The 18,508-nt window shown below is 40.4% G+C and overlaps 1 protein-coding gene across 6 annotated transcripts in view; it reads right to left on the bottom strand.

The window, feature by feature from the left end:
* LOC132393290 (solute carrier family 22 member 15-like) overlaps nucleotides 1–18,508 on the bottom strand; it is a 78,873-nt gene that overhangs the window by 48,059 nt on the left and 12,306 nt on the right. For all 6 annotated transcript variants that reach the window (XR_009511821.1, XM_059968334.1, XM_059968333.1 and 3 more), the window contains 3 exons: nucleotides 13,265–13,429; nucleotides 12,412–12,541; nucleotides 4,401–4,613 (listed from right to left, as the gene is read on the bottom strand). Coding sequence is in view for 5 of the 6 variants with exons in the window: in XM_059968334.1 (XP_059824317.1) it covers nucleotides 4,401–4,613; nucleotides 12,412–12,541; nucleotides 13,265–13,429 (508 nt within the window). In the remaining variant the exon portion in view is untranslated. The remainder of the gene's footprint in view (nucleotides 1–4,400; nucleotides 4,614–12,411; nucleotides 12,542–13,264; nucleotides 13,430–18,508) is intronic.

The following is an 18,508-nucleotide window of genomic DNA, read 5'->3' as shown; positions in this document are numbered from 1 at the left end:
CTCTAGGCACACTGCTAGTGTCTTCCATGATGCAAAGTACTTAAGTTCATCTGTTATTTCTTTGTCCCCCATTCCTACCTCACCATGATTATTTTCCAGTGATCCAATATCAACTCACATCTCCCTTTTACTCTTTATATAACTGAAAAAAACTTATAGTATCCTGCTTTATATTATTGGCTAGTTTGCCCTAATATTTCATCTTTTCCCTTCTTATAGCGTTTTAGTTGCTGTTTGTTAGATTTTAAAAACTTCCCAGTCACTTTTGCTACCTTATATGCCCTTTCCTTGGCTCTTATGCAGTCCTTAGCTTCCCTCGTTAGCCACAGTTATCTAACCCTGCCAATTGAGAACAGCTACTTGTGTGAATGGAGCTAGTGGGTATAAATGGGGTGGGGAGGGATGACATTACTACTCTGAGAAAATGTCACAGCAGTACTCAGTCAGGACAGACTGCAGAGTTCGTCTAGTGAAGCTTTTATGCATAGAACTGAGAATAAGAAAGGTATGACTACACTAATAGGATTTTAGGATACACCATCCAACAGTCTACAAGATTTAGAGGAGCAAGTTTACAGAGAGATCGCAGACTGTTGCGAGCAACAGAAAGGTTGTGATAGTTAATGATTTTAAGTTTCTGTGTGTTGACTGGGTTTCCCATACTGTAGAAAAGCTGGGTGGGAAAGTACTTGTCAAATGTATTCAAGAAAGCTTCCTTAATCAGCACACAGAAGTTCCAACTAGAGAGAGTATGATATTAGATCTGCTATCAGGGAATGAGACAGGGACAGATTGCAGAAGATTGTGTTGGAGAACACTTTGCATCTGGTGATCTTAATGCCATTAGTTTCAAGGTAATTATGGAAAGGAATAGCTCTGGTCCTTGAGCTTCTAAATTGGAGAAAGGCCAATTTTGATGGTATCTGAATGGATCTGGCAAGAATAGAATGGGACAGGTTGTTTTCTGGCAAAGGTGTACATGGTAAATGGGAGGCCTTCAAAAAGCAATATTTTGAGAATACAGAGTTTGTATGTTCCTGTCAGAATAAAAGGATAACACGTTTATAGAACCTTGATTTTTAAGAGGCTCTGGTTAAGAAAAAGGTGTGTAGCCGGTATAGGCAAGCAGAAACCAATTATGTACTTGAAGAGTATAAGAAATGCAAAAGAACATTCAAGGAAACCAGCATGGCTAAAGAAAGCATGAGGTTCCTATAGTAGACAAGGCAAAGGAGAATCCCAAGGGCCTCTACAGATAAGTTAAGAGCAAAATGATTGCAAGGGATAAAATTGGTCCACTGTAAGATTAGAATGCAAATTTATGCATGGAGCCAAATGAGATGGGGAGTACAATGCTTTACAGCACCAGTGACCCAGGTTCAATTCCCACTGCTGTCTGAAAGGGGTTTGTTCGTTCTCCCTGTGGCCGTGTGTGTTTCCTCTGGGTACTTCAGTTTCATCCCACAGTCCAAAGGCATTCCAGTTGGTAGGTTAATTTGTCATTGTAAATTGTCCTGTGATTAGGCTGGGATTAAATTGGGGGATTGCTGGATGCTGCAGATCCAGGGGCCAGAAGAACCTATTCTGTGCTGTATCTCAATAAATAACTCAATGGTTGGATAGACAGGGACTGATTACTGATGGTTAACATGGCTTTGTGCATAGTAAGTCATGTTTAACCAATCTTGGAATCTTTTGTGGAGGTTACCAGGAAAGCCAATGAAGAGCTGGAACAAGGTCTTTGACAAGGTCCTGCAAGGGAGATTGGTGAAGGTGGTTAAGTTGCTTGGTAGTCAAGGTGAGGTAGAAAATTAGATTAGACATTGACTTCAGGGAAGAAGCCTGAGAGTGATTGTAGATGGTTGCCTCTCTTCCTGGAGGCCTGTGAACAGTGGTGTGTCACACAATTGGTGCTGGGTCCATTATTGTTTGGCATCTATATCAACAATCTGGATCAACAAATTTGCAAATGTTACCAAGATTGGGGGTGTAATGGTTAGCAAGGAAGACAAGTGAGAGATGTTGCATTTTGGGAGGACAAACCAGGGTAGGTCTTACTCAATGAATGGTAAGGCACTGAGGAGTGCAGTAGAACAGAGGGATCTGAGAGTGCAGATCCACAATTCCTTGAAAGTCTGTCACAGTAAATAGGGAGGTAAAGAAAATTTGTTAGCACAATGGCTTTCATATATCAATGTACGAGGACAGGAGTTGGGATGGTATGTTGAAATTGTCCAGGACATTGCAGAGATCTTACTTGGAGTATTGTGTGCAGTTTTGGTCACCTACTTACAGGAAAGATGTAAATAAGATTGAAAGAAAATAATGAGAATAACATTGCTGGGACTTGAACTGAGTTCTAAGGAAAGATTGAATAGATTAGTACTGTACTTTATTTCCTAGAACCTAGAAGGCTGAGGAGAGATTTGATAGAGGTATACAAAAATATGAGGGGTATAGATTGGATAAATGCAAGCATGCTTTTTCCACTGAGGTTGGGTGAGGCAACTACTAGAGGTCATAAGTTAAGGGGTACTTGAGGGGAACTTCACTCAAAAGTGATAAGAGTGTGGAACAAGCTGCTGGTACTAGTGGTGGATGCAGGGTCGATTTCAACATTTAAAAGAAATTTGGATAGGTACATGGATGAAGGACTATGGTCTGGGTGCATTTCAATGGGATTAAGCAGATTAATAGTTCATCACATACTAGATGGGCCTAAGCACCTGTTTCAGTACTGTAGTGTCTGAGAAATCAGAATCTGAAGGAAAAACCATTCAGCTAGCAAAACTGCCAGCTAAAGAAAATGACTATATAAAAAATGGTAGGGAAATTTGTTTGGATTTAAAATGTATTGCATTGCCCAAAATAGCAGAGAAAGTCCTAGTTTTGCTTTCAAAAGTGAATTGAATACAAAACTGGTCCTACAATCACCTCTGGAGCATTTGAAGAGTAAATACACCTAAATTAGATTACTGTTTATTGACTACAATCCCCTTTCAATACTGCAAATCCAAGTAAACTCATCGCCAGTCTCCTAAACCCGGATCTCAACAAGCTTCCTTTGCAATGGGATGCTCAACTTCCTGATCAACAGTCTGTAAGCAGTAAGGAGAGGTTGTAATACCTCCACCACGATTATCCTCAACACTGGTACACCGTCAGCCCCCTACTCTACGTCCTATATACTCACAACTATGGAGAGACTCTTCATCTGCAGATGATTGTAGATAATATCTACAATTCTTTAGAAAGATGTGGCTCTTATAATCACAACTCAGCTCATCACGGAAACCCACCACAGACTGTCTACAGTTCATTGTTGCAATTAAGCAAGCAGTATAAACTAAGAATCCAACCTACTCCAGACATATTCTCTCCCCCATTCCATCAGGTAGGAGATATAAAAGCCTCCATGTGCCAGTTGGCTTAAGAACAGCTTTTATCCCATTCTTATAACACTATTAAACAGTTACTTAGTACAATATAATCTTGACCTCACAATCTGCTTTGTTGTGATCTTGTACTTTATTGTTCACCTATAATGACTTATCTTATACTACCTCAGTGCACTGTTGCAATGACTTGATCTGCATGAAAGGAACACAAGACAAGCTTTTCACTGTATCTACAGTGGTAATAATCAACTAATTCACATTTTGGTTCATTTGCTTTAAGATGTGGCATAGGAAAGATCTGGCTGGTCTAATTGATCATTCATGTGGTGGTGCCTGTATGAATAGTAAATAAAAAGATCAAATAAACACTACACATTTTTACTTACTTCATTTTATATTAATTCAGAAGGTATAGTGTTTCCTAACAAGTGGAACAATATTATATTAGAGTATGGGGATAATGAATTTTTTTTAAATAAATGTGTTAAATGGCATCTTTCATTATCTATTAAAAATTTCCAATTCTGAGGTCTTGCACAAGTTATACAAATTCAAACTACTTCTTTCTGTGTACTAATGTACAACACAATCACCGCTATAATGAAAATAATGGGAATCCGAAACAAAATCCCAATGTTAACTTTCTGACAAATTTCAGGGAAACTAACAATAAGTAATTCATAGTCCCAACATGTCCACCAGTCAAATTTAGAGAACAGTTTAATCTTCCAGTTTTCTTTTCAATTTCATATCAATGCAGCTGAAAATTTCATGAGAATTGGTTTGGATCTCAATGCAAAGAACAAATATTTTACAAGATGATTCTTCTTAAGGCAGTCAAACTCCAGTCATCCTTATATTTTACTGAAAACTACTGTAAAGTAGGGGGTATACAGCGATTTAGATCCAAATACAAGTCTAATAATGGCTTTACTTTGAAACTATACATGTACTATTTTAAAAGAGTTAAAACAATATACTGAAATAGAATCTAAAGCATACCATACAAACATTAATATTAGTGTTCGCCTCAAGAGAACTTGATGTCGGAGAAGGTCAAAAATACTAGCTGTTTCAGCACCACTTTGAGTGGTTGGTGACTTTAGACTAACACGCCTCAGATGCCCATCCTTTTTAGCGAAGGTTTCAAGGATATGCTGTGCTTCACTCGATCTTCCTTGAGCGTTCAGCCAACGTGGAGATTCTGGAAAACATCTGCAGTCACAAGCACAAAATCTTTGTAATAAACCATTTCACTGCAGGAAAACTCAAATCCCTGTTGGGAATACCTTTAAATGAGTTAAGATACAAAACATGAGTCAAGTGCAAATAAAATGACAGAAATAAAGTGGTCATGCAAATTGTTTGATACTTCCATATGAGCATTGCAGCCATGGCCAGATGTGCTACCCAACCTTGCTAACCCTGTGAGAGGGAAGATAGTGTTGAGTTGCCGGGGTGCCTGTGCTCTCAGGGAGGAATATTATTCAACAGCCTGCCTGAAAACATTGAAGAATATAGCAGGTTGTTGTGGTACAGAGCTGTTATTACAACACTTTCTTTCTAAAAATAGTTTTTTTTTGAAACAAATGGATTGGTATTGTATTTTATTCTGTCTTTGGCAGCTTCTTAAACACCACTCCACCGCTCCTCCAGTGGCCTGTTCAAGGCAGCTACCACTCAATAGAAAAACTTGCCCCGCACATCTTGCTTTAAACTTCCATCCACCTATCCCCCTTCCCCACCCTCACTTTAAACATACGTCCTCTAATACTTGACATTTTTATCCTGGGAATATTCATACCATCTACCCCATCTGCCTGTAATAGTCTTAAACTTTTATCAGCTCTCCCCTCAGTCTCTGACACTCCAGAGAATACAACCTCTACATTCTTCTCTAGCTCAGGTGACCAGAGTTGCATACAATACTCCAAGTATTAACTCCATCTGCCATTCCTCCATCTGATCTGTAACAATTCTATATTCTGCCAAATCTCTTGACAGCCATTTATACTGTCCACAATTCCACTTAAAGGTTATTTGTAAACTTACAAATTCAACCACCTACACTTTAATGTCATATACACAGTGTGTGAGATTAGTTATCTATATCTCCAACAAATATCTAAGAAAGGAACAGACAGGTATATCAAAAGTGGAATACCAAAAAAATGGCAAGAAATTATAAGGAAAACTGACCGGTAAAGTCACTCCATGGCTGTCACAGCTAAACAGAAGGTAAAACTGGCATAACTACAAGAGACATGCAATTTATTTTTTGACATTTGTGGTAGTAATTAAGTATTATTTTTCAGATGTCTGTAGAAATAACCAGTGGAGGAAAGAGAACTACAACATCACAGTTCAAAGTTGAATGCAAGCTGAAAGGTCCCAGTACAGCTTACCTAAAACCTCTGAAGGAAATGATTGCAAAGTCATTCTCTTTGCACACAAGTCACATCCCCAAAAGGATGGAATCAATCCTAAAAGTGTGACTTTACAATTAAGAATTAAATCTTTAAAAGGGCTTTATAGGCCTAGTTTCACTGGTAGGAACAATTTGAAGTATGGGCAATACAGAGAGGAGCACCTTAACTAGCAAGAGTTACTCCAAGATAACCCACAGTTTTATTGGTGCAGCATCAGCTTCACAAAGATGAAGGATTTCTATTAGTTAATCAAGGACAAATGAGTATTATCCACATGAATGTGATGCTACCCCAACTTTTGGCCGTGAATCAAAACAACTAACAAATTGTTGGTTGAGAGAGCAATAATAATGCAGACTGAGGCATTTGGCTCAAAGTATCAGATATAAAGAGGAGTGAAAAACAAGTGTAGGGAAGTGATGCTGAGAAAAAGATCAGTAATTACTTTACCGACTGGCTGACTAGATCTACTGTTATTGCTTAGGTTCTAATGGTTAGCAACCATACCAGTGAAGTGGATGCAGTTCAGAGGCCTTGATGTGATACTTTGCAAAATGAATTGAGGTGGAATTATGTCAAAAATGTCTTCATTTGCATACCACAGCAAAATGAACAATGTCTGATATTTCACACATCTGTTCAAAGTACAGATTTGGAATTGTGCAGTTTATAATGAACCATGGGTATTTTTAACTGGACAGTGCACTGTCCCCAGTCCTTGTTTAAATAAAAACAGAAAATTAATGTACACATAGATAAGTCCTTTTAACTTTGCTTGACCCTTGTAAGATCGTATTGGAAAAACTGCTGTTGCTTTTCTTCATTTAGATCTGCCCATTTCACAGCACAAAGTTATTGGAGACTTGCCATCAGTGAAATGATTTATAGCAGAACTTCAGAATTAGAAACAGGTTTAAAATCATTGGCACATATCCTGAAATTTGTTAACTTTGCTGTAGCAGTACAATGCAATACATGATAATATAGAAAAAAAACTAAAGTATATATATTAAATAGTTAAATTAAATATGTAATAAGAAATAAAGTAGTGAGGTGGTGTTCATGGGTTCAGTGTCCATTTAGAACTTGGATGGCAGAGGGGAAGAAGCTGATCCTCAATCATTGAGTGTGCACTTTCAGGCTTCTGTAGCTCCTTCTTAATAGTAACAATGAGAAGAGGGCATGTGCTGGGTGGTGGGGGTCCTTAATGATGGACACTGACTTTCTGAAGCACTGCTCCTTGAAGATAGAAACGTAGAAAACCTACAGCACAATACAGGCCCTTCAGCCCAGAATGCTGTGCTGAACATGTACTTACTTTAGAAATTACCTAATTACCCATAGACTTCCATTTTTCTAAGCTCCATGTACATATCCAAGAGACCCTGTAAAGACCCCATCGTGTCTGCTTCCACCACCGTTGTTGGCAGCCCATTCCACACACTCACTACTCTCTGCATTAAAAAAAACTTACCTCTGACATCTCCTCTGTACCTTCTTCCAAGCACCTTAAAACTATGGCCACTCGTGTTAGCAATTTCAGCCCTGGGAAAAAGCCTCTGACCATCCACACAATCAATGCCTCTCATCATCTTATACACCTCTATCAGGTTACCTCTCATCCTCTGTCACTCCAAGGAGAAAAGGCAGAGTTCACTCAGCCTATTCTCTTAAGACATGCTTCCTTTACATACTTGTAAATTTCCTCTGCAACCTTTCTATGGTTTCTACATCCTTCCTGTAGTGAGGTGACCAGAACTGAGCACAGTACTCCAAGTGAGGTCTGACCAAGGTCCTAAATTGCTGAACCACCTCATACTTATCTGGGGTGAACTCCATCTGCCACTTCTCAGCCCAGTTTTGCATCCTATCAATGTTCCACTGTAACCTCTGACCTCCCTCCACACTATCCACAACACCCCCAACCTTTGTGTCATCAGCAAATTTATTAACCCATCTCTTCACTTCCTCATCCAGGTCATTTATAAAAATCACAAAGAGAAGGGGTCCCAGAACAGACCCCTGAGGCACACCAACAGTCACCAACCTCCATACAGAATATGGCCCATCTGCAACCACTCTTCACCTTCTGTGAGCAAGCCGATTCTGGATCTACAAAGCAAGGTCCCCTTGGATCCCATGCCTCCTTACTTTCTCAATAAGCCTTGCCTTATTCAAATGCCTTGCTGAAATCCATATATACATCTACTGCCCTACCTTCATCAATGTGTTTAGTCACATCCTCAAAAAAATTCAATCAGGCTCATAAGACACGACCTGCCTTTGACAAAGCCATGTTGACTATTCCTCACCATATATTCCTAATCCAAATGTTAATAAATCCTGCCTCTCAGGATCTTCTCCATCAACTTTCCAACCACCAAAGTAAGACTTGCTGGTCTGCAACTTCCTGAGCTATCTCTACTCTCTTTCTTGAATAAGGGAACAACACCTGCAACCCTCTAATCCTCAGGAACTTCTCCTGTCCTCATTGATGATGTAAAGATCATCGCCAGAGGCTCAGCAATCCCCTCCCTCACCTCCCACAGTAGCCTGAGGTATATCTCATCCAGTCCCGGAGACTATTACAACTCAATGCTTTCCAAAAGCTCCAGCACATCTTCTTTCTTAATGTCTATATGTTGAAGCTTTTCAGTCCACTACAAGTAATCTCTACAATTGCCAAGGTCCTTTACCGTGGTGAATACTGAAGCAAAGTATTCATTATATATCTCTGCTATCTCCTCCGGTTCCATACATACTTTTGCACTGTCACACTTGATTGGTCCCATTGCCTTGGATACTACAGAGGCTGGTACCCATGATGGAACTGACTAATTTAACAACTATCTGCAGCTTACTTCAATCCGAATCAGTAGCCCCACCACCCCCAATACCAGACGGAGATGTAGCCAGTCAGAATGCTCTCTATGGTACATTTGTAGAAATTTGAGCATTTTAGGTTCTGGTCCCTCTATGAGGGCTAGTGTGTGTTCCCTAGCTCTTTGGTCTTACTGACATTTGTTGCTGTGATACCACTCAATAAGCTGGTATATCTTGCTCCTATGTGCACTATATTCACCACCTGGTTGATACAATGGTTGTATCATTCACAAATTTATAAATAGCATTGAGCTGTGCCTAGCCACACAGTCATGGGTAGAGAGAGAGTGAAGCTGTGAGCTAAGCACACACCCCTGAGGTGCACCAGTGTTGATTGTCAGTGACGTGGAGATGTTATTACTAATCCACACAGATCAAGGCCCTATGGGTAGGAATTAGAGGGTCCAGTTGCAGAAGGAGGTACAGAGGCCCAGGTTCTGTAGCTTTTCAATCAGGACTGTTGAAATGGTGGTGTTGAACACAGAGCTATAGTCATTAAACAGCATACTGACATGGGTATTTGTATTGTCCAAATGATCCAAGGCTGTGTGGAGAGTCATTGAGATCACACCTGCTGTAAACCTATTGTGATGGGCAAATTGCAGTAGATCCAGGTCCTTGCTAAGGCGGGAGTTAATTCTAGCCATGACCGACCTCTCAAAACACTTCATCACCATAGACGAGTGCTGCTGGATGACAAGTCATTAAGGCAGATCACAGTGCGCTTCTTGGCACTGGTATAATAGTCGTCCTTTTGAAGCAGGCGGGAACTTCTAACTGTAGTAGGAAAGATTAAAATGTCTTTGAACACCCTAAATCAGCTGGTTAGCACAAGTTTTCAGGCCCTTACCAGCTGCTCCATTGGGAACTGTTGCTTTGCAAGAGTTCACCCTCCTGAAAGATAGCCTGACTTAACACTCCAAGACACAGATCACAGGGTCACTGGGTGCTGCAGGGATTTGCATAGCTGTAAGTTGAAGAGTGTGAGGGAAGAGAAGTGGGTGCAGTTACTATTACAAGGTAGAAGGTGTTCAAAAAGCTGAAAGACCTAAGGGTACATAAGTCACCCGGACCAGATGAACTGCACCCTAGGGTTCTGAAAGAGGTAAAGATTATGGAGGCATTAGTAATGATCTTTCAAAAATCACTGGACTCAGGCATGGAGCCAGAGGACTGGGAAACTGCAAATGTCACTCTGCTCTTTAAGAAAGAAGGAAAGCAGCAGAGAGGAAATTATAGACCAGTTAGCCTGACCTCAGTGGTTGGGAAAATGATGGAGTCAATTGTTAAGGATGAGGTTATGGAGTACGTGGCGACACAAGACAAGATAGGATAAAGTCAGCATGGTTTCCTTAAGGGAAAATCTTGCCTGACGAACCTGTTGGAACTCTTTGAGGAGATTACAAGTAAAGGGGATGCAGTGGATGTTGTATATTTGGACCTTTAGGAGGCCTTTGACAAGGTGCCACACATGAGGCTGCTTACCAAGTATTACAGGGAAGTTAATGACATGGTTAGAGCATTGGCCAATAGGTAGGAGGCAGAGAGTCAGAATAAAAGGATCCTTTTCTGGTTGGCTGCCAGTGACTAGTGGTGTTCTGCAGGGGTTGATGCTGGGACCGATTCTTTTTATGCTGTATATCAATGATTTAAATGATGGAATAGATGCCAAGTTTACAGATGATACAAGTTTACAGATGATACAAAGATTGGTGGAGGGGCAGGTAGTGTTGAGGAAACAGGTAGGCTACAGAAGGACTTGGACAGATTATGAAAGTGGCCAAGAGAGTAGCAAATGAAATACAATGTTGGAAGATGCACGGTCATGCACTTCGATGGTAGAAATAAAATGTGCAGACTATTTTCTAAACGGGAAGAAAACCCAGTAATCTGAGATGCAAGGAGACTTGGGAGTCCTTGTGCAGAACACCCTAAAGGTTAACTTGCAGGATGTGTCGGTGGTGAGGAAGGCAAATGCCACGTCAGCATTCATTTCAGGAGGTCTAGAATGCAAGAGCAGGAATGAGATTCTGAGGCTTTATAAGGCCCTGGTGAGGCCTCTCCTTGAGTATTGTGAACAATTTTGGGCCTCTCATCCAAACGATGTGTTGGCATTGGAGGGGTTTCAGAGGAGATTCACAAGGATGATTCTGGGAATGAAATGGTTATCACAAGAGGAACATTTGATAGTGCTGTGTTTGAACTCGCTGAAATTCAGAAGGATGAGGGGAAAGAACTCACTGAAACCGTTTGAATCTTGAAAGGCCTGGACAGGGTAGATGTGGAAAGGATGTTTCCACACTGGTGGGGAAGTCTAGGACAAGAGGGCACAGCCTCAAAATAGAGGAGCATCCATTTAAAACAGAGATGCAGAGAACTATCTTTAGCCAAAGGGTGGAAAATTTGTGGAATTTATTACCACAGGCAGCTGTGGAGGCCAAGTTGTTGGGTGTATTTAAGGCAGGTTGTGATAGATTTTTGATTGGACATGGCATCAAAGGGTGAAGGCTGGGACTGGGTTGAAGAGGGGAGAAGAGGATCAGCCATGATTGAATGGCAGAGCAGACTGGATGGGCCAAATGGCCCAACTCTGCTCCTATGCCTTATGGTCTAAAGTGGCAGCTGCTTCATCGCGTAGTGTTCCAAACCTAGTTTACAGAATTGCGACAGCGTCACCACATTTATACTCCACGAGGAATTGGTCATGAAGCATGTCCTTGATTTAAAAGGATATGTTGGTGGTGTATTGTGAACCCGTCAACCTGAACCATTCCATTTGGAATGGAAGGGGTTAACCAAGATTCCGTAAAAAAGGGCACAAGCGGTCCTAATGTCCCTCTGATACAGCACTCTAGCTCTGAGATGGTCACTTTCATAGACAAATGCACAGTCTCTGGTAAGTAAGATAGTCAGTATTGGAAGTTGAAAACCTTGTTTTTTAAAAAAAAAATTAAATGCACCATTAGCCCAGCATGACAACTTCGTTTCTGCCACAGTCTTAAAGGGCCAGTGCACTGACCAAAGTCTGATCTATTTCCAGTTTTGCGCAATGATAGGTTGCTTAATCACATTAAAACACCTTTACTAACTGAAAAACACTGTCACTCACCCAAGGAAATGATAGAAAATAATTCAACACACAATTCCAAATATAGGAGTAGATCTTTATCAGCTTCATGGACATGTTTACCATTAGCAGATTCAGACATGTTGAAACCATTCAAGCTTGTCTGAACTGTCAAGAAACTGAACTCAAAATAAAATTGTAATTTATTTTATTAACCATTATGAATTTAGTAGCGTTAGAAATGCACCAACAAAACTGGGCTCAGATGAATCCAAGGTTCTCGCTAAAATTATTCTGGAGCAACCTACGTTATGCTTCAGGATAGTCCTTTTTGATTTATAATGAGAAATAAGTAACAAAGTTTCCTTGCAACTACAAACACTTTGTATGACTTGCACAATAGAAGCAGATTGTTTGCATCGTCATTCCATTAAATTTAATGTAGTACAGACAAAGTAATTTTCAAGTAGGAAAAGGATTTAAACACATCAAACCAGTTCCTTCATTAATCTAGAAAAAACATTTCTAATGTTCTTTTTCCTGTAAAAAGATGCCTACAAAGATCCAGAAAATCTTCCTCTCAAAATCAACTACATGTAAGAAATTTAACACACATGTAAGAAAGCATACTTACAAAGATGGCAGCAGAATAAGTACTCCTTCAATATTGATCACAATAGCCAGTATCCTCCATGATCGAATAAAGTACCCAATCAACGCATACAGAGAAATTCCAATAGCAAATGAGAAGTTCTGTAGTGAACCTGACGGAGGGGCAGTAGGAAAAAGGTGTTATATTAAATTCTACATTGATTGCAAAAGACCTTAAATTACTGATTCATGTCAAAATAGTAGTAAACATTTCTTACTTGGTAGAAGAATCAAAAATAAGAGCAACTTTTCTAAACTTAAAATTCAGTTTTCTTACCCAAATTCTACATAACTGATCTCAAGAAAAAGCACAAAAGATTCCAGTATTCTCCCACCATGAAGTTTTAACATTCTTATTTAAATGCAGGCAAAATGGCAAAGCTGCTCCTTAGATTCCAGGTACTTAACGCTCATTAAATAAAAGATTACTTGACTTGGGGTCAGGACGGTGAGTAAGTAAATGGAAAGAAGGAATAATATAGAAACCAGCCATCATTTCAGCTTGCTTTACTCCAGACAAAAAGCTAGATTGGGTAAGCATCATAAAAATTTAACTGGATTTCACAGCATCACCTCCCCATACAAAATCAGAAATGCTGCTTTCTCTCTCTCTCTCTCTCTCTCTCTCTCTGAGAAGCAGTGAAAATATTTCTAGTTCAGATCAACACCAAACCAAGTGACCAAGAATTCAACAGAAAACTTCTTCACCAAATGATGAGAACCATGGGAAACCATAAACACAATCCTACTTTTCTAGAAACAAAACATTCCACTAGAAGTGAAGTATGTGCCTCTCTCATTTAAGAATTTAAAAAATACTAGCATTAGTATCTTACCAGCCATTGCCCAATAAGAAACAGCCAAATATTCTTGAAGTAGAACAAAGGACACCAATCCCATTCCTCCATTAGTCACACCAACAAGGAAACGTGATACCAAAAACAGTTGGTATGTTGGAGCAATTCCACTTGCAATACCAAAAATGATATCAAGTGTAAGACCTACAGCAAAAGATAAAACATTCGGGACTCTATTAGAGATACAATTATTAGCTATTGAACACCAAAACAATCAGCACAGAAAGGGGTCATCACAGCATTACAACTTGAAATAGAACTGCCTTCCTTCAGCGGGGGACACTGCTTTGAATGGAAGCCAGTGAAAGACTTAGCCCTCTGCTGACACTCTTGCCACAAGCAGAAGGTTGAAAATGATCTCATCACCGTGGACTGAGTGTCTCAGTGCCTCAGTGTCTAACGTGTCACAGCTGGATCGAGCCCCTCACTGAGATCTCGGGCTCAAATATACAGCTTGACCAATATATTAAGCCAGTTCCTAGAGACTGCCTTCAACTGGTTCTTGCAGCCCTTTTCATTCCTCCTGTTGGATATGGAAGCTACCTGTTCTTACTCTTTGTTTAGCTGGAAGGCTCTTGCAAACTTGAGAGCACTTCATAGCATTAACACGCAGTTGATGCATCGGGGAGCATGCGGTCAAACGAGAGGGAGATGGAAGCTTCCATTACATCCATCAGGAAGAGATGAGAGGGGCTAGGATTCCAGGTGGCCTGTAAATTGCAGGCAGCAGCCACAACCTATCCCCAGCCACGGCCCACACTTACTGTTGACAGCCGATTACACACAAGCTCTCGACTCAACACCGAATGGCTAGCCCTTTCACCCCAGCTACCAGTGCACATCACTCTATGATGAAATGTGTGAGATCAGATGATCTGATCAATGAAATGAGATGAGATTCATTGCTGTCAGAATGAATCACACCAGCTTCCTAGTGCAGTAGCTTGAGCAGATGTCCCTTTTTAAAAAGGGCATAGTAGCATATACCCATGATGTTTGAATTCTAGGATTAAGAATACCATAAAGCAATGCTCTGCACAGTGGCACTGAGCAGAGTGCCAATACAAATAGAAATGGATAAACAGGAGTAGCCAGCTTCACTGACTAATGCTATATGAATTTCCTTCAGTTGGGAAGTCTTTGAGATGTCATGATAGTGGGGAATAATGATTGCAGACATTTCTCTTTCTTTGCCTTAAAAGAGGACCGAAAGGGAATGAATGCATCTGATCAATTATACATAAAACTTACTGGAAATTGTGATTAGTTTATATCATCTATAATTTACATTAAAGAACTTCTTACTGATCCCAAAACTGTACAAGGCAATACATTTTATTAAAATATTGAAAAATCCTCATGCAGTATTTACAACCTTTATTTCACAATCTCCCCAAGACATTCCACCAAATTTGGTCAAATGCAAACTTTCATATTTTGCATTGTACAAAATTAGTTCCAAAGGTTACAACACAGTGCAGTGATGGTGAAAATTCAGATGCCGCATCCCATACTCTTGTTCATATTGCATCAACCGCTGCCACTGGGCTATAAACGTGCAGAAGCAGCGTGTGGTTAAGTGCCTTGCTCAAGGACACACACGCTGCCTCGGCTGAGGCTCGAACTAACAACCTTCAGATCGCCAGCCCAAAGCCTTAACCACTTGGCCACACACCAACACTCAATTTATTTGCAGCTTTTGATAATTCTAATTAACCAAGCCCAATCCAATGCCATTATTATTTTGCTAGCTGGAGTCACACTCAATAACTCAATGCCATTTTGCCAAGTATAGTCAACATTCCATTTTGAAACATATAGAAAAAGCTCTGGTGTTTTAAAAGCATCTAGTGGCTGAGAGGCAATTCTCTACATTTGATGTTGAGTAATGAAGTTGATTTGGTTAGGGAGCTTACAGTAAAGGAACCCCAAAAAGATCAAAATATAATAGAAGTTACCCTGCAGCTTGAGAGGGAGAAGCTAAAATCAGATGTACCGGTATCACAATTCAGTAAAGATAAGTAGAGGCATGGAAGAGGAGCTGGCCAAAGTTGATTGGAAGGGGAGCCTAACAGGGATGATAGCAGAACAGCAATGGCTGAAGTTTCTGGAGGCAATTCAGAAGATGCAGGATAGAGGCATCCTATAGATGAAGATAACACTGGAGAGGTAGAATTGGGTAAAAATAAATGGCAGATGAAATGAATATTTTACACCATTCCTCATTGTGGAAGAAACCAGCAGTGTGACAGAAAGTCAAGGGAGTCAGGGGGCAGAAGAGGGTACAGTAACCATTACTAATGTGGTGCTGAAAGGTCAAAGGGAGATAAGTCACCTGAACCAGATGGACTACAACCCAGGGTTCTGAAACACATAGCTGAACAGATTGTGGATTCTTTCAAGAATCACTAGAGTCTGGAATGTTCCAGAGGACTGAAATCGCAAATGTCACTACATTCCAAGAAGGGAGGGAGGTAGAAGGAAGGAAATTATGGGCCAATTAATCTGACCTCAGTGGTTGGGAAGATGCTGGACTCCATTATTAAGGGTAAGGAATTTGAGGTACTTGGAGGCAAATAGACAAAAGTCACCACCGTTTGTGTAAGGAGAAATCTTGTAACAGATGGGACAGACAAAGGAGAATCAGTGGATGTTTTTCATTTGCATTTTCAGAATACCTTTGACATGGTACTGCACAAGGCTGCAACATAAGATGGGTGCCTATTGCATTACTGGAAAGATACAGTGCCTCTAAAAATATTCAGCCTCCACAACTATTTTCATGATTTACTGTCTTATTTTCTAACTTGAAAATATATTGAAGTACGATTTTTTGAACTAATCTACAAAACATCCTGCATTATGTCAAAACAAAAGAAAAATTCCAAAGCCAGTGAACAGTTTACTAAAAGTTAAAAACCAAACTTAAGGCTGAAAGACTGTTCACTTCATGTGTGATTAATATGCTAACTTTACTCAGGTGCGAGAGATCACCCGTTTAAGAATAAATACCTCCTCTCTCTGCAAGGTCCACCAGTTTGATAGATTTTCAACAGACCAAACCAAAAGTCACTGAAATAATAGAGAATCACAAATCTGGGGACCATTTCAAAGGTATTGATCACACCTCAGAGCAGTCTATCTTGAAAAAGTGGAAAAAAATATGAACCCATAGCCATACTGTCTAGATCAAGCCACCCATCTAAACTTTGCCACCAGAGACTAATGGCGCCTGTAAGAGAGGCCAACGTGACACCGACAGCCACTGAGTGAGCTGCAGGTCAGTGGCTGCAACTGGAGATGAAGTTCATGGTTCCACAATCTCTAAGGCCTTGCACAAAAATGGTATTTATGGAAGAGTGTCAAGGAAGAAATCCTGGCTTTAAAAAAACATATCCTTGCCCATAAGGTCTTTGTAAAGCATATCTTAGAAGATACGGCAAAAATGTGGAAGAAGGCCTTGTGATCAGATGAGACTGAATTGGAACATTCTGGCCTCAATTCCAAGTGGTACATGTGGTGCAGCTCTAATACTGTGCAAGAGCCAGGTGACACCATCCTCACTGTAAAATATAGTGGAGGTAGCATCATGCTTTGGGGATGCTTTTAGCAGCAGGGACTGGAAATTTGATCAGGATTGATGGGAAGATGAATACAGCTAAATACAGAGAGATTTTGAATAAAAACCTGCTAGCCTCTGCCAGAAAGCTTAAACTGGGGAGGAAGTTAGTCTTTCAGCAAGACAACAACACAATGCACACTGGCAGAGCAACCATGAAGTGCAGGATTCCTTAAAGGTTACCTTGCAGGTTGAGTTGGTGGTAAAGGTGGCAAATTCAATGTAAACATTCATTTAAAGAGGACTAGAATACAAGAGCAACAATGTGACTGATGCTTTATAAGACATTGATCAGACTATATTTGGGGTATTGTAAGCAGTTTTGGGCAACTTATTTAAGAAATGGGGCAAGGATAACATTGGCATTGAAGAGCATCCAGAGATTGATGAGAATGATTCTAGGAATGAAAGGTTAACCTATGAGAAGGATCTGATGAAGCTGGGCCTGTAGTCATTGGGAGTTTGGAAGAACGAGGAGGGATCTGATTGAAACCTATTAAACATTGAAAAATCTTGATAGAGTGGATGTATAGGAGTCTAGGAGCAGAGGGCAGCCAGTAATGTCCATTAGATGGAGGAATTTGCTTAACCAGAAGGTGCTGAATCTGTAGAATTTATCGCCATGGACAGCTATGGAGGCCAAGTCATTGCGCTTCTGATTTTCAAATTTTCTCCCCATTTAGAAAATAGTCTACTCCTTCATTCCTTCTACCAAAGTGCATGACCATACACTTCCCCACACTATATGCTATCTACCACTTTGTTCATTCCCCCAATCTGCAGACACCCTGCTTGCTCAACACTACTTGCCCACCCACCTACCTTCATATCACTGCAGACTTGACCACAGAGCCATCAATTCTGCCATTCAAATGATTGAGATACAACATGAAAAGAAGCGATCCCAATACTGAGCCCTGCAGAGCATCTTCAGTCACCAACAGCCAACCAGAATAGGCCTCTTATTCTGACACTTTGCCTCCTGTCAGTCAGCCAATCTTCTATCCATGATAGTATCTTTCCTGTACTACCATCGGCCTCATGTAAGTAGCCTAATGTACGGCACCTTGCTAAAGGCCTTCTGAAAATCCAAGAGCACAACATCTACCGATTTTCCTTAGTCTACCCTGCTTGTTATTTCATGTAATTCCAACAGATTTGTCAGCTTCAGATCGCTAACTAAATCTAGTTCATTACACAAGACCCAGACCACAATTGCCTTTCCCCAGAGGGTTCAACCTCGAACTGCTCTAAAAGTATTCTACAAATTCCCTCTGGGGATCCAGCACCAACTTGATTTTCCCCAGTCTGCCTACATATTGAAAATCTTATTGTAACATTGCTCTTATTACGTCTTTTCTATTTCCCATTAAAATTTTAATCTTACATCCTGGCTATTGTTCTAAGTCCTGTGGATAATTCCCATTTCACCTGACAATCTGTTGGGGTTATCTATTGTGTCCGGTCCTCCCAATGCCTCCTCTACATTGGTGAGACCCATTATAAATTGGGGGACTGCTTCATTAAGCACCTCTGCTCCATCCGCCAAAAGCTGAACTTCTCGGCAGCCAAACAATTTCATTCCAATTCCCATTCCGACACGT

The sequence above is a fragment of the Hypanus sabinus genome, chromosome 4, assembly GCF_030144855.1.
Source record: "Hypanus sabinus isolate sHypSab1 chromosome 4, sHypSab1.hap1, whole genome shotgun sequence".
Taxonomy (NCBI): Eukaryota; Metazoa; Chordata; class Chondrichthyes; order Myliobatiformes; family Dasyatidae; genus Hypanus; species Hypanus sabinus.
This window is presented reverse-complemented; position numbering and strand designations above follow the sequence as displayed.